This window comes from Schistocerca nitens, chromosome 7, assembly GCF_023898315.1.
Source record: "Schistocerca nitens isolate TAMUIC-IGC-003100 chromosome 7, iqSchNite1.1, whole genome shotgun sequence".
In the NCBI taxonomy this organism is placed as follows: Eukaryota; Metazoa; Arthropoda; class Insecta; order Orthoptera; family Acrididae; genus Schistocerca; species Schistocerca nitens.
The window spans coordinates 451,215,380-451,236,723 of NC_064620.1; the positions used below are offsets into that span (position 1 = coordinate 451,215,380).

At 42.4% G+C, this 21,344-nt stretch overlaps 1 protein-coding gene across 1 annotated transcript in view; it reads left to right on the forward strand.

Annotated features, from left to right (window-relative positions):
- Window positions 1-21,344, forward strand: part of LOC126195680 (formin-2-like) — a 247,096-nt gene that overhangs the window by 95,635 nt on the left and 130,117 nt on the right. The window contains exons 7-8 of the mRNA XM_049934308.1: window positions 10,650-10,938; window positions 11,362-12,240. Coding sequence (XP_049790265.1) covers window positions 10,650-10,938; window positions 11,362-12,240 — 1,168 coding nt within the window. The remainder of the gene's footprint in view (window positions 1-10,649; window positions 10,939-11,361; window positions 12,241-21,344) is intronic.

The following is a 21,344-nucleotide window of genomic DNA, read 5'->3' on the forward strand; positions in this document are numbered from 1 at the left end:
CATCTCACTCCCTTCTCAACCACTGCTTCCCTTTTGTGTCCCTTGATGCTTCTAATTGCCATTCGGTTTCCATACAAATTGTAAATAGCCTTTCACGTCCTGTATTTTACTCCTGTCACCTTTAGAATTTGAGAGAGAGTAATCCAATCAAAATTATCAAAAGCCCACCCCCCCCCCTCCCTCCACCCACCCTTGCTGGTCTGGGGGTTAGAATAGGCCCGAGGTATTCCTGCCTGTCGTAAGAGGTGACTAAAAGGAGTTTCACATGTTGCAGCCTTTATGTGATGGTATCCTGTAGGGTTTGACCTCCATTCTTCAAAATATTCCCAAAGAGCGAGCCAATTGGGGAAGGGTACCTTACATGGTGCATCATGTCCATCGTGCATTGAGATATTTAGTCCACTTTCTCATCATCGCAATGCAGTCCCACCCATTCTCCATCTCTTGGGCAAGGACACCTTCCTGGGTGCTTTTTCTGCCATGCACTATGCAGTGTCGCTTTCTGTGTCGTTGATGGCCATGGACTTATCCAGCACGGTAGCAGTCTGTTGTGGTGGGGCCACCATGTACCCTGTTGGTTATAGCCCCCTGATCACACAGGGATCACTCTGCTGATGCCTGCGCCATTAACCCCCCATGTATGCCAAGAGATAGATGCCCATCCCCCTGGGGCATTGGGGCTTCCAGCAATAGCCATCCTGCCAGGTGGCATTTGCTGGGGCTGGGTGGGGCCCGTGAGAGGGCTCCTGATTGGAGTGGGTAGCATCGGGGTGGATGACATAAGTATAGTCCATCATCTTCTGCTGGTGGTGAAACACCAGCAATCTCTAAGTGATCATGAGCTCAATTCAGTACGGCCCCAAATCATTCCCCTCCCTGGCCACACCATGGGAGGAACGTTAGGCTAAGGATGGCAGCGGATCTTATTTGCTCCGATACCTTGTATGTTCGAGAGCTGCTGGGCAACCTTTCATCACAATGAAGCCTCAGTTATTTGTTGAGCATTTAGAGGACAGGTTTGGGGAGGTGGAGGGCTTGTCCAAAATGAGATCTGGGTCAGTCTTGATCAAAACAGCATCCTCTGCCAGTCACAGGAGTTACTCGCTTGTGACAAGCTGGGGGATGTTTTTGTAACCATCACGCCCCATAAGAGCTTAAATATAGTCCAGGGTATCATATTTAACAGGGACCTTCTTTTGCAGTCCGACAATGAGCTGCATGCCAATTTCGAGCTGCGAGGTGTACATTTCGTCCAGCATGTCCACTGGGGTCCGAGGGATAATCGGGTTGCCACTGATACCTTCATCTTGGCGTTTGAGGGTGATACATTGCCCAAGGAGGTCAAGGTGATGGTCTAATGCTGTGATGTAAAGCCCTATATCCCTCCCTCAATGCAGTGCTTTAAGTGCAGGAAGTTCACCCATATGTCTTCCCGCTGTACTTCCAGTGTCACTTGCCGAGATTTTGGACTCCCATCACATCCCATTACTCCATATGCCCCACCTCCTATCTGTGTGTCAGCTACGGACAGCACCATTCACTTTGCTCACCAGACTACAGGAATCTCCAGAAAGAAAGGAAAACCATGGAGTAAAAGCCCCCTGACCGACTGACCTACACTGAGGCTAACAGAAAATCTGAACACCTGCATCCTGGTTGTATGACATCATCTTATGCCACCACTACAACAGTTCAGGCATCATCAGCTCCACCAAACCCAGTCATCTCTCAGAGCCAGAAGACTATACCTGCCCCCTTCCTGGTGGGGGGCATTTCCCCTCCCTGTTGCTCCCGCACTACCTGTTTTGGGAGCAACACCCCCCCCCCTCCCCCCAACCGTCGGGGACGTCTGGGCACACTTCTAATCTAGAGAAGCCTCTTCATCTTCTCTCACCAGGAAGGGGTCCCTTTGGTCACTCCCTTCCCAGGCCAGTGGCTGAAGAGCCCAAAAGCAGCTGATCATAGGGCTTCACACTCATCCTCAGTCCCGGAGACTGAGCCAGTGAAGTCCTCCCAGCCAGAGAAAGCAAAGGAGCAGTGAGAGAAATCCAAAAAGAAAACCAATAAGACCAAGGAAATTGCAATGGCACCCACACCAATGCTACCTGCAAGCACTGCGTATGAGGATGGGGTGGAGATTTTGGCGTCTGCTGAGGACCTAAATTCGCCAGACCCTGACACAATGGATATAGACTGCTCAGGCAATAAGTCAGTGGCAGCAGGTGTCTCTGAGGCGTAAACTACCTCATTGAATGTTCCGTGCCTTCCCATTCTCATGATGTCATCCTCCAGTGAAACTGCGGTGTTTTTTTCCACCACCTGGCTGAGCTACAGCAAATTTTAAGCTTTACACCTGCTATCTGCATTGCCCTCCAGGAAACCTGGTTCGTGGCAATGCGGACCCCTGCCTTCCACAGCTATAAGGGATATTACAGGAACCGTAGTGATTATAATTGAGTGTCAGGTGAAGTTTGTGTTTATGTCGTAAACCCAGTTTGTAATGAACATGTGCCCCTTCAAACCCCTCTTGAACCTGTGGCTGTCAGAATAAGGACAACATAGGAAATAACTGTCTGCAATGTGTATCTTCCTCCAGATGGTACAGTACCGCTGAATGTATTAGCTGCACTGATTGATCAACTCCCTAAACCTTCCCTACTTTTGGGAGATTTTAATGCCCATATCCCCTTATGGGGTAGCACCGTGCTTACTGGCCAAGGTAGACATGTTGAAACTTTACTGTGTCAGTTCGACCTCTGCCTCTTAAATACTGGGGCTGCCACACATTTCAGTGTGGCTCATGGTAGCTACTCGGCCATTGATTTATCAATTTGCAGATCAGGACTTCTCCCGTCTATCCACAGGAGCGCACATGACGACCTGCGCTGTGGGGTAGTGACCACTTACCCATCTTCCTGTCATTGGCCCAGCGTCAGGCCCATGGACACCTGCGCAGATGGACTTTAAACAAGACAGACTGGGAAACATTCACTTCTGCTGTCACTGTTGAGTCTCTCCCATATGGTAACATCGATGTGATGGTTGAGCAGGTGCCTACAACAATTGTTTCAGCGGCAGAAAACGTGATCCATCACTCTTTAGGGTGCCCGAGGAGTAAGGCAGTTACTTAGTGGTCACCTGAAATCGCTGAAGCAATTAAGGAGTGCCAATGAATTCTACAGTGGCATAAACCACACCCTTCCCTGGAGCACCTCATAGCCTTTAAACAACTCCATGCCCATGTTTGCTACCTTATCAGATGATAGAAGCAGGAGTGTTGGGAGAGATGCGTCTCGACCATTGGGTGCCTTATGTCACCTTCCCAAGTCTGGGAAAAGAGCAAACGTCTTTTCAGGTACCAGACCCCAACAGGTGTTCCCGGTGTTACCATAAATGGTGTGTTATCTACCAATGCAAATGAGATTGCCGAGCACTTTGCTTGAGCCTGTGCAACAGAGAATTACCCCCAGCCTTTCGCACACTCAAACAGCAGCTGGAAGGGAATGTCCTCTCATTCACTACACGATGCAGTGAATCCTATAATGCCCCATTTACAGAGTGGGAGTTCCTCAGTGCCCTTGCACATTGCCCTGACACAGCAACTGGGCCTGATCGGATCCACAGCCAGATGATTAAACATCTCTCATCTGACTACAAGTGACATCTCCTTGTCATCTTCAACTGGATCTGATGCGGTGGTGTCTTTCCATCGCAATGGTGGGAGAGCACTATCATTCTGGCGACATTCCAGTGCTCAAACATGGTAAAAACCCACTTGATGTGGACAGCTATGGGCCCATCAGCCTCACCAACGTTCTTTGTAAGCTGCTGGAACGTATGGTATATCGGTGGTTTTGTTGGGCCCTGGAGTCACATTGCCTGATGGCTCCATGTCTGGGCAGCTTCCACCAGGGTCGCTCTGCCACTGATAATATTGTGTCCATAGAGTCTGCCATCCGAACAGCCTTTTCCAGACACCAACACCTGATTGCCATCTTTTTTGACTTACGTAAGGCATACGACATGGCCTGGCGATATCATATCCTTGCCACATTGTATCAATGGGGTCTCAGGTGTCCGCTCCCAATTTTTATCCAAAACTACCTGTCACTCCATACTTCCTGTATCCAAGTTGGTGCCTCCCATAGTTCCATCCATATCCAGGAGCATGGAGTCCTGCAGGGCCATTAACAAGTGTCTCCCTATTTTTAGTGGCTGTTAATGGTCTAGCAGCAGCTGACAGTCTCTCTGTCTCACCTTCTCTCTATGCAGACGACTTCTGCATTTCGTTCGGCTGCTCCAGTACTGGTCTTGCTGAGCTTCGCGTACAGGGAGCCATCCACATGGTGCAATCATGTGCTCTAGCCCACGGCTTCCAGTTTTCAGCCACAAAGTCTTGCGTCAGCATCATACTATTCATCTGGAACCAGCACTTTACCATAATGACGATCCACTCACTGTAGTGGATGATGATTTATGGTGGATGGCGCTAAACTGCAGGGTCATCAGCGCCCACTGTAGTGGAGACATATCGATACCTAGGACTTGTTTTGATGCTCGATTGTCTTGGCTCCCTCATTTTCTCAGCTTAAGCAGAAGTGCTGGCAGCACTTCAATGCCCTCCGTTTCATGAGCAACACCAATTGGGGTGCAGATCGCTCTATGCTGCTGCAGCTCTACAGAGCCTATGTCCAACCCCGAATTGACTATGCAAGTGTGGTTTATGGTTCGGCAGTGCCTTCAGCATTGCATTTACTCAACCCTGTGTACCACTGCGGGGTTCGACTAGTGACAGGAGCTTTTAGGACGAATCTGCTGACCATCGTACTGGAGGAGGCTGGTGTCCCTCCCCTGCAGATCAGATGTGCACAACTGCTCACCAGTTATGCAGCACACATTCGTAGTTCTCCTGAGCATCCAAATTACCGTCTCCTTTTCCTGCCAGTCTTCCATAAAACTTTTCTTTTTTGAAACTTAGGTTTCATATCATGCTCCTAAACTATGGTACGTGATGGATAGATTAAAAATCTACTCACCAAGTGGCAGTAGGAGAACACACACAAGAATGGTTTTAGTTATGCAAGCTGTCACAGCTAGTGGCTCCTCCTTCCAGCAGAAGGGTTGAAGGGGAAGGAAGAGGATTGAAAAATGTACTGGTGAGGTTTAGGTGGAGGGGTAGAGTTTGGAAAAATCACAATGCATAGTGACTAAGTGTATTTTATAAAGTTTAAAATATCTAGCTTCTACATCTACATCACATTGCTCTTGTTATTCATTTCTAAATAAATGCTGAATAGGTGCCTTTCTTTGATTTCGTTTATTGTTTCAAACAAAAATGAATTAATTTTGTCTGACTAACTTGCTCCTTCTTATGGATTTGATTTGATTTCTTTATTAATCCATGAAACAATTTACATTGTATGGCTTTTGTCATTGTATAATAGACAATTTAACAGTTTAAACTTGTTTCTTACACAATAGTTGACAGTGAAATTTTCTTACTATCTATTTTATATTTTCCTGTCTTATATAATTATTATTTCTCCATATAGTTCAACACAGAACTTTAAGATTTTAAGTAACCTTTTTTAATTCAAGTACTCCATTACTGTGTAATAACTTTTCTTTTGTAAAAATTGTTTTAGTTTTTCTTTGAAGGAGGAGATTGTCTCTGTCTTTTATGTTTTGCAGTAATTTATTATATAATTTGATGGCATTGTACAGTAGATTCTGTTGCATTTTAACTTTATTTTTTCTATCCAGATGCAAGTTATTGCAGTTCCTAGTTTCATAACCATGTACAGAACAATTGTTAACATAGTGTCCCACATTTCTTTAATGTACATAACATTCTGAAAAAATATATTCAAATGGGACAGTTAAGATTTCCAGCATTTTAAAAAGTTCAAGGCAGTGAGCCATGCTGCCACTCTTGGTCATTATACATACTGCTCTTTTCTGCAATTTGAATATAGCTTCGATATTTTTCCTGTTTACTCCCCAGACTATTATCCCATAACTAATAACAGAATGGATATACGCAAAGTATACTGACCTAATACATGAAGTAGTGCATGCTGGAGTAAGAACTCTGAGGGCGTAGCATGCTGTAGAGATTCTGTTACAAAGTATTTTTACATGGTCTTCCCACTTCAACTATCAACTTGCATGCCAAGAAATTTTGTGCTTTCCATCCATTGTATGGTTTCATTACCTAACTTCAGGTTATTATAATATGGTTTTTGGTTATGTAAAAGTTCATAGCACTTATTTTCTTAATACTAAGTGTGACTTTGTTGTTAGCTGCCCACTCATATACACTTTTTAGTGTTTCTTCAGCTTTCTCTCTTAGATCTACATGTGATGTGTCACTGATTAGCACAATAGTTGTCTGCAAACAATATCCTATGCCCATGCTTTATACTTTGTGGGAAATCATTAATATAAATTAGAAATAGTACTGGACCTAGAACACTACCCTGTGGCACACCTATATTTATATGTTTGGGGTCAGAAGTTCGAAATCCAAACTGGTCTTTGGCTAGGAGATTGTGCTTATTTAAGTAGCTCATAAGTCTATCTTTTACAATAGTTTCTATTATTTTTAGAAAGCACGAGAGCAGTGAAAGTGGCCTATAATTTTTTATATTTCCTTTGTGTCCTTTTTTTTAAGAGAGGCAGTACTTCAGCATATTTTAAGTAGACAGGAAAGTAACTGTGCTTGAATGATTGGTTTATAATATTAACTGATGGTGATAACAGGCTCTCTATACAGTCTTTAATTAGAAAAATTGGAACTTCATCTAAACCAGCAGAATTTTTATTTTTCAGTTTGCAAATTACTTTGTAGACTTCTTCCTTTCTTGTGGGCAGTAATACCATTGAATGTGGTACACTTTTGTTTAGCTTTGTAATCTGAGGGACTTTTTGGAATTTTTGCTGTAATTTTGTACCTATACTGCTGAAATAATTATTTATATAGTTTGACAAATATTTTGGATCTTTTAGTATAATCCCTTCTTTTTTATTTTTATGTTCGACACATTCATCTTTCTATTGTCGGTTTCCTGTTTTACAATCTTCCAGACTGCTTTGTTTTTGTTTTCAGCACTCAGCACCAGTTTGGAGTTGTGAGGCATATATTTGTATATGGTTGAAATATTTTTGATTTTTCATCAAATGCTTAGTATTATACAGACAATAAATCCCTGATCAAAGAAATCTAAAACTAGAAGTTTAAAACTAAGTAAATGTATTTAACTTCACAAATGGAATACTTGAAGCTTTCCAAGGATGAGAATGTTTACATTCTCATATTATCATTATTAAATTGCACTTCATGGATTCATATAATCCTGTAAATTTAACTAGGAGTAATAGGGAGGTATGTGTGTTATTTCAATCACTTTCCACCAAGAGAAAAGCAAGTGAAGACATAAGTAAGTTTTTGTCTAAAGTAAATCAAGTACTTGATATGATATCCACTCCAAAGAGCAACATTCTCAGATGTGGAGACCTAAATATAGATTAACTGAATCCAGATCCTACCTGGGAATCATTAATAAGTGTCACCCAAAGTTTCAGTTTAGTGCCAAGGGTTAACATTGCAACAAGAATAACAAACCATTCCAAGACAGCTATTGATCAGGTTTTAATAGATTTAGACAAAGAAAACTGTAGTGTAGATGTTGTTGAGCTAGGATTATCTGACCATGCTGGTCAAATTATAGATATAAAAATGACTACAAAAATAAGAAAATACAAGTACATAGGCGAAATTTTTCCAAACCAAAGAGGCAGGAGTTCGCTAAACAAATATCAGATGAAACATGGGAAACAGTATACTCAGAGGTAGATGTAAATGATAAATTCAAGAACTTCATGACACTATTCAAACTAAAATTTGAAGAGATCTTTCTTAAAAGTGTTACGTCCACTCTCAACAGCTGAACACAACAAATGGGTGACAAAAGGCATCAAAAAATCACCTCAAAGACTGAAGTACCTTAACTTACTTATGTCTCCACTTGCTTTTCTCTTGGTAGAAAGTGATTGAAATATAACAAATACCTCCCTATTAGTCCTAGTTAAATTTCCAGGATTATATGAATCCATGAAGTGCAATTTAATAATGATAATATTAGAATGTAAACATTCTCATCCTAGGAAAGCTTCAAGTATTTAATTTGTGAAGTTAAATACATTTACTTAGTTTTAAACTTCTAGTTTTTAGATTTCTTTGATCATGGAGTTATTGTCTGTATAATACTAAGAATTTGATGAAAAATCAAAAATATTTCAACCATACACAAATATATGCCCCATAAAAACATATCCCATTCCTACTTTTCTGTGTATGTCACTAGTGAAGTTTTATGTTGATTTTGTATTCTGAGTATGTAACAACAGAGGATGACTTTATAATCAAACTCTTTTTTACAATTGTATGAGAAATGGTATTATGAAGGATGTAATGCAGAAATGTCTATGTGACTTCGTATTCTCCATATAGCAGAAATGCTGAGCCGCAATAGGCACAATAAAAGGATTCACACAATCATAGCTTTCGGCCATTAAAGCCTTTGTCAGCAGTACACGCACACGCACAGGCAACTTGCACACACATCTGCAGTCTCAGAGAGCTGAAACTACACTGCAAGCAGAAGCATCAGTATATGATGGGAGTGGCGACTGGATGGGGGTAAGGAGGAGGCTGGAAGGGGTAGGGGTAGTATGGTGGGAGTGGCGGACAGTGACGTGTTGCACTTTAGATGGAGGGTAGTAGAGAAGGTGTGGAGAGAGAGGGGGTAAGTAGCGGAAAGGAGAGGAATAAAAGAAATTAAAAGACTGAGTGTGGTGGTGAAATGACCACTGTGTAGTGCTGGAATAGGAACAGGGAGGGGAATGGATGGGTGAGGACACTGACTAACAAAGGTTGAGACAAGGAGGGTTACGGGAACTAGGATATATTGCAGGGAAAGTTCCCACCTGCGCAATTCAGAAAAGCTGGTGTTGGTGGGAAGGATCCATATGGCACAGGCTGTGAAGCAGTCATTGAGGTGAGGGGTATCATGTTTGGCAGTGTGTTTAGCAACAGGGTGGTCCACTTGTTTTTTGGTTACAATTTGTCGGTAGCCATTCATGTGGACAGACAGCTTGTTGGTTGTCATGCCTACATAGAATGCAGCTTAGCTTGTAGATCACATGACTGGTTTCACAGGTAGCCCTGCCTTTGATGTGATAGGTAATGTTAATACCTCATGGCTCATACCCCTGTAATAGACCTAGACACAAGACCTGTCCCATACATCCTCCTACCACCACCTACTGCAGTCAGGTTACTAACATTACCTATCACATAAAAGGCAGGGCTACATGTGAAACCAGTCATGTGATCTACAAGCTAAGCTGCTACCACTGTGCTGCATTCTATGTAGGCATGACAACCAACTAGCTGTCTGGCCGCATGAATGGCCACCGACAAACTGTGGCCAAAAAACAAGTGCACCACCCTGTTGTTGAACACACTGCCAAATATGATACCCCTCATCTCAATGATTGCTTCACAGCCTGTCCCATATGGATCCTTCCCACCAACACCAGCTTTTCTGAATTGCACAGGTGGGAACTTTTCCTGTAATACATCCTATGTTCCCGTAACCCTCCTGACCTCAACTTTCGTTAGTCATTGTCCTCACCCATCCAGTCCCCTCCCTGTTCTCATTCCAGCACTACACACAACCATCATTTCACCGCCACAACAAGTCTTTTAATTTCTTTTATTCCTCTCCTTTCCACTACTTACCCCCTCCCCCCTCCGCACCTTCTCTCCTACCCTCCATCTAAAGTGCAACACTTCACTGTCCACCACTCCCACCATACTACCCCTCCCCCTCCCAGGCTCCTCCTTACCCCCACCCAGTCTCCACTCCAATCATGCACTGGTGCTGCTGCTTGCAGTGTAGTTTCAGCTCTCTGAGACAGCGTGCATGTGTGGGGGTCTGTGTGTGCACTGCTGACAAAGGCCTTAATGGCTGAAAGCTATGATTGTGTGAATCTTTTTACTGTGCCTATCACGGCTCAGCATCTCCACTATATTGTGAGTAGCAAACTTCCCTTCTCTCGTATTGTTACAGTCCATGTGGATTTTCCATTGTTTGACTTCATATTCTAGGATTCATAATGTATTTTGTAATTCCTCATTCTTCAAACAGACTCTAGCTAAAGGTTCTGAAATTCAACTGTGTGTGCTGAATATTGTCATAATGAAGTGATATGTTTACCTTAAACTATGTACTGGTATTTTTCCAATGCTTAATATAATGCTCTTCCAGATAAATTGGTTGCTAGCATCAAATTACATAAACTGTTTTGACAGCAGTAAACTGTTCAGTATTTGGGGTTGTCACTTTTTCATTTAATTCCGTATGTATCATATTGTGTGTATCCTTCTGCTCTCTCTCTCTCTCTCTCTCTCTCTCTCTCTCTCTCTCTCTCTCTCTCTCTCTCTCTGTGTGTGTGTGTGTGTGTGTGTGTGTGTGTGTGTGTGTGTGTGCGCGCGCGCGCGCAAACTTACTTTAAATAATAATAATAATAATAATAATAATAAACCTCATTTTTATCCAATTAAATTAACAAATGTTTTTCAGTCACTGACAGCCAAAACAAGATCTGATTCTGACTATCCAACAGGAGTAGTATCTTCCAAATTTTTCTCTGAGAAGAACCAGAATAAAATTAAAACTAAATCTGATAACATGGTTGTAATGAGAGCTTTGCCTGCAATTGTTGAAGAACAACCAGAGAAACATGAAATTGACATAAAGAAAGTGATCATAACATGTGAAAAAGCAACAGATACTAAAGACTTGATACAGGTGAGGGAGCAGTGTATCTCAGCTATGCTGCCTCTCGAAGACTATACTATGAAAATGTCAAGTGAGCGAATTCTATATGAAAATAAGAAAATATCAAGAGCAGTTGGCATCCAACATCAAAATTCAGATTTATCCCCTGAAGTTGGAGCAACTGAGAGAGCATCTCCCAAAAAGTATGTACCCGAATCAGTGCAGAGTCCAGTATCTGTGAGAATACAAGTTTCTTATGATCAACTTATAACTACTTGTTCTGACAGTCATCCCCAGTGCCCAGCTCTACGACGTTTGCAGTCCCGTCCACCCACTGGAATGGAAGGTCCAGTACCATCACTGCCTCCACCGCTGCCCCATAGGATTGGAGCACCACCACCACCACCACCACCACCACCACCACGACCACCACCACCACCACCACCACAACTTCCTTCTCTCCCTCCTCCTCCTGGAATTGGAGGACTACCTCCTCCACCCCATGGTATGGCAGGCCCTTCACCACCTCACCCACCTCCATCCCCTCCACCCCCTGAAATCGGAGGCCCTCCACCACCACCACACCCTCCACCTCCTCCACCCCCCTTCCCCCTCGGAATAGGAGGCTCCCCTCTGCCACCCCCTACACTCCCTGGAACGGGGGTCCCTCCGCCACCCCCTCCACTCCCTGGGACGGAGGTCCCTCCGCCACCCCCTCCGCTCCCTGGGACGGGGGTCCCTCCGCCACCCCCTCCGCTCCCTGGGACGGGGGCCCCTCCGCCACCCCCTCCGCTCCCTGGGACGGGGGCCCCTCCGCCACCCCCTCCGCTCCCTGGGACGGGGGCCCCTCCGCCACCCCCTCCGCTCCCTGGGAAGGGGGCCCCTCCGCCACCCCCTCCGCTCCCTGGGACGGGGGCCCCTCCGCCACCCCCTCCGCTCCCTGGGACGGGGGCCCCTCCGCCACCCCCTCCGCTCCCTGGGACGGGGGCCCCTCCGCCACCCCCTCCGCTCCCTGGGACGGGGGCCCCTCCGCCACCCCCTCCGCTCCCTGTGACGGGGGCCCCTCCGCCACCCCCTCCGCTCCCTGGGACGGGGGCCCCTCCGCCACCCCCTCCGCTCCCTGGGACGGGGGCCCCTCCGCCACCCCCTCCGCTCCCTGGGACGGGGGCCCCTCCGCCACCCCCTCCACTCCCTGGGACGGGGGCCCCTCCGCCACCCCCTCCACCCCCTGGGACGGGAGGGCCACTGCCACCCCCTCCACCCCCTGGGATGGGAATCCCTCCTCCTCCTCTTCCTCCTCTAGCAGCAGTTGGTGGTCCCCCACCTACAGTACCAGGTGGTCCAATGCCACTGCCAGTGCCACCTGTTGGAGGATGGGCTGCTGGAAAAGCCAGTGAGTATTCACAACTTCCGCTTATCTTCAATGCTGTAGTGCTAACTACACTTGCAAGGTACTTTTGTCTTTGGTGTGGATTAAAACTGAACTGAAAATATTGTTTCCATTATTCCACTTGCATTGTTTCTAAATCCTCAGGTGCAAATGGTTTGAATGTTACAGCTTTTTTATATTGAACTGATACTGTGGTTTTGCATTTTCACCCTATAAATGTGAACCCGGTAGTGGATCCTGGATATGTTGCAGGTAAGAAAACTAACATCAGTGCTTGATGTGTGCTTCAGTTTTGTTTTTATTTGATTCTTTCCTTAATCTGGTTTTTCCTTCTTTGTGGGCCCGCAGCTTGTGGTTGTGTGGTAGCGTTATCGCTTCCCATGCTCGGGTTCGATTCCCGGCAGGGTCAGGGATTTTCTCTGCCTCGTGATGGCTGGGTGTTGTGTGCTGTCCTTAGGTTAGGTAGGTTTAAGTAGTTCTAAGTTCTAGGGGACTGATGACCATAGATGTAAAGTCCCATAGTGCTCAGAGCCATTTGAACCTTCTTTGTGTTGTCAAGGATGTAGGCTTCACATATGGCAAATCAGCCAGAACTGCAGAGAAATATAACTGCTTGGAGCGTGGTTGCAAGTTGTGGTACTTCGTAAATAAAAAAAGGATTAGTTCTCATTTTATAGTATGCTAAGAAGATTCTGATTTTCATATCATAAACTGTTTGCTAACTGGAGTTGTTGTTCCACATAGCATCATAAGTTGTTACTTAATTCATAACTTTGGATCTAGTGGAGCCTAAAATGGCATCTTAGTGCTGTATGTAAGTGGTTCAATTGCCTTCGATATCTGATGATGTCCTGTTGTGTTTATAATATTATCCTCATGACAATCTCTGCATTTGGATGGTTGTCTCAACATCTGGAAAAGAGAAGGCTGTGTTTGAGTATAGTTGGACAGGAAACTTAAATTTTAGTTTACTACATCTAATAGATGTATCTACACTCTGCATTACTTTTGTGACTTCTAGTACTGTGAATTGAAAGAAGAAATAATTATTCTTTCATCAAGTAGATTGAAATTGGTACCAAGAAGGTGTATTTTTCATGCTAGAAACTAATAGTGAGAAAAGACTCAGGACATTGCTAACAAATATTTAGTAGAGAACTCAAAAAATTACTCTCCAATACTATTGGTAGAAAATAAAAAAAAGCAGTAAGAAGGTCCACAGTAACAGAACCAGCACAGAAATTTTAGCAGATACAGTCAACAAACATCTAAACTGTGACAATCCCCAAAAATTTCTTCAAATAAAGGCAGAAACCTAAATAAATCCATTTAAGTGTTCTTAAGAACTACAAACGTCTCAAAAATGAGATCGACAGAAAGTGCAAAATGGCTAAGCAGGGATGGCTAGAGGACAAATGTAAGGATGTAGAGGCTTGTCTCACTAGGGGTAAGATAGATACTGCCTACAGGAAAATTAAAGAGACCTTTGGAGAGAAGAGAACCACTTGTATGAATATCAAGAGCTCAGATGGCAACCCAGTTCTAAGCAAAGAAGGGAAGGCAGAAAGGTGGAAGGAGTATATAGAGGGTTTATACAAGGGCGATGTACTTGAGGACAATTTTATGGAAATGGAAGAGGATGTAGATGAAGATGAAATGGGAGATAAGATACTGCGTGAAGAGTTTGACAGAGCACTGAAAGACCTGAGTCGAAACAAGGCCCCGGGAGTAGACAACATTCCATTAGAACTACTGATGGCCTTGGGAGAGCCAGTCATGACAAAACTCTACCATCTGGTGAGCAAGATGTATGAGACAGGCGAAATACCCTCAGACTTCAAGAAGAATATAATAATTCCAATCCCAAAGAAAGCAGGTGTTGACAGATGTGAAAATTACCGAACTATCAGTTTAATAAGTCACAGCTGCAAAATACTAACGTGAATTCTTTACAGACGAATGGAAAAACTGGTAGAAGCGGACCTCGGGGAAGATCAGTTTGGATTCCGTAGAAATGTTGGAACACGTGAGGCAATACTAACCTTACGACTTATCTTAGAAGAAAGATTAAGAAAAGGCAAACCTACCTTTCTAGCATTTGTAGACTTAGAGAAAGCTTTTGACAACGTTAACTGGAATACTCTCTTTCAAATTCTGAAGGTGGCAGGGGTAAAATACAGGGAGCGAAAGGCTATTTACAATTTGTACAGAAACCAGATGGCAGTTATAAGAGTGGAGGGGCATGAAAGGGAAGCAGTGGTTGGGAAAGGAGTGAGACAGGGTTGTAGCCTCTCCCCGATGTTATTCAATCTGTATATTGAGCAAGCAGTAAAGGAAACAAAAGAAAAATTCGGAGTAGGTATTAAAATTCATGGAGAAGAAGTAAAAACTTTGAGGTTCGCCGATGACATTGTAATTCTGTCAGAGACAGCAAAGGACTTGGAAGAGCAGTTGAACGGAATGGACAGTGTCTTGAAAGGAGGATATAAGATAAACATCAACAAAAGCAAAAGGAGGATAATGGAATGTAGTCAAATTAAATCGGGTGATGCTGAGGGGATTAGATTAGGAAATGAGACACTTAAAGTAGTAAAGGAGTTTTGCCATTTAGGGAGTAAAATAACTGATGATGGTCGAAGTAGAGAGGATATAAAATGTACCCTGGCAATGGCAAGGAAATCGTTTCTGAAGAAGAGAAATTTGTTAACATCGAGTATAGATTTAAGTGTCAGGAAGTCATTTCTGAAAGTATTTGTATGGAGTGTAGCCATGTATGGAAGTGAAACATGGACGATAACCAGTTTGGACAAGAAGAGAATAGAAGCTTTCGAAATGTGGTGCTACAGAAGAATGCTGAAGATAAGGTGGGTAGATCATGTAACTAATGAGGAGGTATTGAATAGGATTGGGGAGAAGAGAAGTTTGTGGCACAACTTGACTAGAAGAAGGGATCGGTTGGTAGGACATGTTTTGAGGCATCAAGGGATCACAAATTTAGCATTGGAGGGCAGCGTGGAGGGTAAAAATCGTAGAGGGAGACCAAGAGATGAATACACTAAGCAGATTCAGAAGGATGTACGTTGCAGTAAGTACTGGGAGATGAAGAAGCTTGCACAGGATAGAGTAGCATGGAGAGCTGCATCAAACCAGTCTCAGGACTGAAGACCACAACAACAACAACAACAACAACAACAAGAACTACAAGGCTCAAGAACTAAACAGGAAATGGAGAAAATTGAACATATCCATAACTCTTAAATCATGCTGCAGAACCAGCAAAGATATCATTACACCAGTGGTTGGTGAAAATCTGGAACAAAGGGAAGTTACCATAACACTGAACTATGGCTGTAATACATCCAGTACATAGAAACAGAGAAAAACAAAGCCAGATAACTACAAGGGGATTCTCCTCTTCGGCTGCACATACATCTTGTCAAGATTTCTGTAAAGATAGACTTGACTGGGAACTAGGAGACTACCAAGGAAGATTTAGATCCTGTAGATGCACCCCAGAACAGGCAACCACTTCAGAACAAGTAATGGATATTTACAAAATAAGCCATTAAAAACAAGTGATAGCCTCATTAGACTTAAAGGTTTAGGATTATATCTAGAGATTTTCAGTTTTGGACGTATAAAGGAACTTTTGATTTCACCCCACATTTAAAAAATGATAAAATTAACCCTCAGAAACAAAAAATTCCAAGTAAATTCAAAGGAGAACTGTCATAAAAGGCTACTATCATGATAAAAATTGGGCTAAGACAGGGTGATGGCTGATCTCCACTACTCTCCAAGTGTTCTTGGAAATACTTGGTGAGAGAATGATACAAAGAAAATCTCAAGAAAATATAAACTGCACCCAATTAAGATGAAATAAACTAAAGTTCCTTAGGACTGGTCAGAAATCAAATAATAAGTGTGCAAAATAAAGTAAAAAAAATAGGATTCCATATACCATTCAAAAAGACAGATGATTAACACACACACACACACACACACACACACACTAGTACTATACCACATAACAGTAAACAACAGAAAAGCAAAAATAGTGGAACAGTTTAAATACCTAAGAGAAATTATAACATCCATCCAAAATAAAATTACTGCTTAGCAAGATTAAAGGGATAATTGCTTAAAAACTAATATGGTCCACATACAATGAAAAATATCTATTGATCAAGAAGAAAAAAACAACTAAAAGTGAACTCTTTTTTAAAGTCAATCACAGAAACAATATTGATAAAATCCTAAAAGTACAGGTAATAACTAGAACATACACAAAAAAAAAAAATTCAAAAAGAGACACAATGGAGGACAGTGCCAGATGAAGCGATGTACATGAACAGGAGCCTATTACAGATGCTATATGTGAGAAGAGGATGTCATTTTTTGGCCACATGATGAGGAAACCAGATAAAAAAATTTAGAGAGAAAGGCTACAAGTAGGATGACTCAACGAAGTTATAGAACATATAGAAGAACTAGAAATAATTCTGGATGATATGCAAAACAAATCAGAGGGGCTTGAGAAACTGAAACAACAAGAAAATAAGATTTGAACAAAAAACAAAATGTCTCAGTGGAAAGGGCATTTATACATGAGGAATGTCTGAGATAAGATTGAATGAAGAATAAGAGGGGGATGGGGGGATGAGGGGATGAGGGGACAGCTACTCAGAAGGAATGAAACATGCACTTATCGAAGCAGATTACAAGCAAGTGACGGTCTCAAGTACTTCAAACTATGAAAGCACGTAGAAAAAGGTTCTTTACATGCTGTTGTGAGTCGCATGGTATATGAAAGAAAGTGGTTTTCAAAATGAAGTTAATGTATGTCATGGATGCTGATTTAGTTTTTCAGAAATAATAAGCTAATGTCACAGAGCAATTTGAGCGACAAAGTAGGCCATTCATAAGGGAAAGGTGGTGGTGGTGGTGGTGGTGGTGGTGGTGGTGGTGGTGGTGGTGGTTGAGAGATGACATCACAACTACAAAGGAAATGAAAAAGTATGCACTCATTAAGTAAGTAAAATTCAAACATTATCAGCCAATATGGCTTAACTGTGCTAGTACTGCAAATGGCTGAAAGCAAGGAGAAGCTATAGTTGTTACTTTTCCCAAGGACTGTATAGTTAAATGATAATGCCAATATCATGGGTAAAATACTTCGGAGGTAAAATAATCTCCAATATGGATCTCCAGGCAGGCACTACTCAGGGTGATATCATCATCAGGACAAATAAGACTGCATTCTATGCACCAGTGTGTTCAAAACTAGATAACTCAGTCATATAGGCAGGTTAGAAAATTTAAAAAGGGGAATGGATAAGTTAAAGTGGAGCAAGATGAACAAGTGAGTACAGGATTTTAAATAAAAAATCAAATAGAGGAAATGCTGGAGTAGGACTAACAGTGAATAAGTAAATAGGAATGCAGGTAAACTGCAATGAGCAGCATAGTAACAAAAATAAACACAGACAATTTGCTCCACAGTAGTACAAGTTTGTATGCCAGCTAGCTCCACAGATGATAGAGAGATTGAAAGAATGTATGAAGAGAGAAAATAAATAATTTACATGAATAAGGGAAAGAGAAGTTAGTAATGGGAAAATAATATGGAGTCAGGGAAAGGAAAGACAGAGGAACCCACCAGGTAGAATTTTGTTCAGAGCACAATTTAATCACCACAGACGCATTCTTTAAGAATTTTGAAAGAAGTTTGTGTATGTGGAAGAGCCCTGGAGACAAAGAAATGTTTCAAACTGATTATATAATGGAAAGCCAGCGATTGGTGCTGTTTGTTTTATCTGGGACTAAGCCATATGATTCGTCTAATTTCAATCCTCCTCCTTTTCTATTAAAATTGTTTTTGTGCTTTTGAATCTATATGACCTGTCTGTACACTGGGGCATAGTGGTAAGATTTTTCTAAATGTGCAAGGCCTATGTTACAATACAGAAACATTTTACATTGGGTTGACAACCGCTAAGTTATTGTCAGGATGAATGGCCATAGGCAGAGGGTGTATACTGGCAACATGCAATATGCTGAAAATGCTCTGCAACATGACAGTCATGAATTTGGTATCTGTTTCAACATATGTACCATATGGATTCTTCCCCCAGACACCAGTTCCTCAGAACTCCGAAGGTGAGAATTGGCATTACGACATGGTATTTGTTCCTGCCACACAACTGAGCTTTTAGTTTTCTGTATCTTTTTATTTTCGACCTGTCTATTTTTTCCTGTCCCTGACCTCTACCACATTCAGTGTGCTTCACTTTCCACTCTTACTGACTCATGCATGATGTACTGTGTTGGTAATATCTGCCTTTTGTATTACCCTGTCTGACACCTCTAAGAAGTCAGGTTTTCAAATCTCATCTTATGCAGTTCCCCATAACAAGTCTCTCCTCATCCTTTCTGGTACGTCTTCCCTGACCTGGAGTTCTGGGTGACTTTCCTGAACTTGACCTATTTCCTAAACCACACCAGTCCTGTTCCTTCAGCCATCTTCCTCACTCTTCAACCCTTTTGCCAGAAGGAGCCACTGGCTCTAAAAGCTTGCAAATTTCAATATCTTCATATGTGTGTTTTCCATCTAATTAAATTACATTTTCAAATACAGAAACAGAGATTGACAGTAGTGCTCTTGGACTTGTGGCATGGCAGTGAACTTTGAATAAGGAAAATATGGTGCAAAATCTCAATTTTTGCTTTGCAAAATCAGTGGATTAGATGATAGTGAAAGATCCTATCATTTATGGGTGTGACTGGTGGTCTGATGGTGAAGTGTGTACCTGGAGGCATTTTTGTCACCTTGCAAAGTAATATATTCAAAAAATCCCTATCAAAAACTAAGCCTGTTTATTTACAGCCCTCTGCCAATGCATATTCCCATACTTCCCCACTCCTGGTTTTTTGCTCCTTTCTTCCCCCCCCATCTCCCTGCCCCACAATCTCCTGATGCTGTGCCTGTTGGCAGTCTAGTCCCTGCACTCTCCATCTGACAGCATTCAACAAAAAAGTGTGATTAACTTCTTGTAGCTGGTGTTCACAGTCGCATACAATTTTGTAAACAGCATTGTGGTCACCTTTCAACTGTAACATTATTTATTTGTAAAACTAAATATTGTAATTTTGACTGTGAGGCCATAATCTAGTAAAAATAATTGAACTTGAGCTATGTGAACATGTAAATATCATCTGATATGACATGGCATGACACAACACAGAAGCTGATTTCATCAATCTGTGTTCCTGATTGTTAATTTATTTTGTGAATTGCACTCTTTGAATTGCACTCTTTGAATTGCCCTCTTTGAATTGCCCTCTTTGAATTGCACTCTTTGAATTGCACTCTTTGAATTGCACTCTTTGAATTGCATTGTAAATATGTTGTTCATATTCTGCTTAATTTTTGACCACATCTTTAATACTGAGTAGAGTAAATGATTCCATATTTGTTTATAATTCATATGAAACAGAAGCTTGTTTCATCACGTGGTAGTTTGTGGGCTCGTGTCTATTTTTTACTGTTCTGCTTATGAATCTTGTATGAAGTACTAGACTTAAATGCACTGCAGGTATATGGCTCATAGTCTACTTCTTATGCATCATTTTTTTTTTTTACTTCCTTGCTTTTAATGAAGACCTCTGAACTTTTCATTAGAGAGGGGGATACTAATGCACTGATTTCTGCTAAAATGTGTTGTTTGTAGTACCTGTTAACAACACATTTGCATAACTACTGTTGTAGTTTTGGTATCTGCAAGGATGAATATTCTAGTCACTAAGATTTCAAACCATACTCATCTACACCTATATCCACAGTCTGCAAACCACAGTGAAATGTGTGGCAATCAGTGGCAAGAAATGACATCATTCAAACCAGAATTACACTCTCATTCCATGATAAGATGCAATTAAGTTGAATTCAAATTCCATCAAAAGCTGTAAACATAGCTCTTCACCAAATGCTAGAAAATATGGAAATGGATAGAAACTAGAGTATAGTAAAAACAATACACTTACAGTGCATTTAAATCAAACAGTTCACACGTGGGTTCATAAGCATAACAAATATACATAAGTCCATAGAATATTTTGCAACAAAACCAGCCTCTGCAGGGGGCTCTCCTCTGGTTTGAATGTATGTGCCTGGCCACTGTGGGGCCCCAACCTGCAAGTGTATCTTTCTACTATTCTTTTATCTGTCTACCTTTCCATTGGCCTTAACAACTCTTCATTTTTAATAATATGGCCACCCCTTGTTGGATGTGACTTGATACTTCTTTTCTAAATTTTGCAGAAGTGCAGATCATGCATGGAAGGTTATCCTGCATGGTATATATTCCAGCATACTCCACCTTTGTGCCTTTCTCTGCTTCCACCTTTCTTTCTTAAAGTGGTACTATACCCAAAACGCTGCATGGTAGCCATTCTGTTGCCTCCTCTTTACACCTTGTACCCTCGCCCCCCATCTGGGACAGCTGAGGGCTCCCCTGTTCACCAGCCTCCAGCATTTTGAAATGCCGAAAAGGAAATCCAGAAATACAAGATCCTTGACAACAATTATTGAATGGCAAAGAAAAAATATGAACACATGCATCCTATGGGGATGACAGTGATGTATGCTTCTGCTACAATGATGTCATCCCTTTATTGACTGTGCCATTGCCATCCATGTCTTCTACATCTGGCCTTTGGGGCTGCCTGACTACAACCACTCCACTGGTGGGTGAGGGTCTTCCTCCTACTGCTTCCTCCACACACTCTTCAGGAGCATCACTTCCCTATCCACCAGGAAAGTCAGTCCCCAACCCACAGATGGGGGGAAGCAACACTGTCCTCTGAAATCAGAAAGAGGTCCTTTGGGATGCTCCCTTCCCAGGACTCTGCTGACATGCAACCAGATGGTAGCTGCTGGCTGAAGGAGTCGCTGGTAACAGGTCATACAACTTTATGTTCCTCCTCTGTCCCAGAATCTGGGGCAGACAAGCCCTCACAGAAAAACAACCCCTTAATATGGATTACTATCACCCAATTAGCCTCACTAATGTTCTCTGTGACTTGTTCAAATGTGTGATGAGCTGACT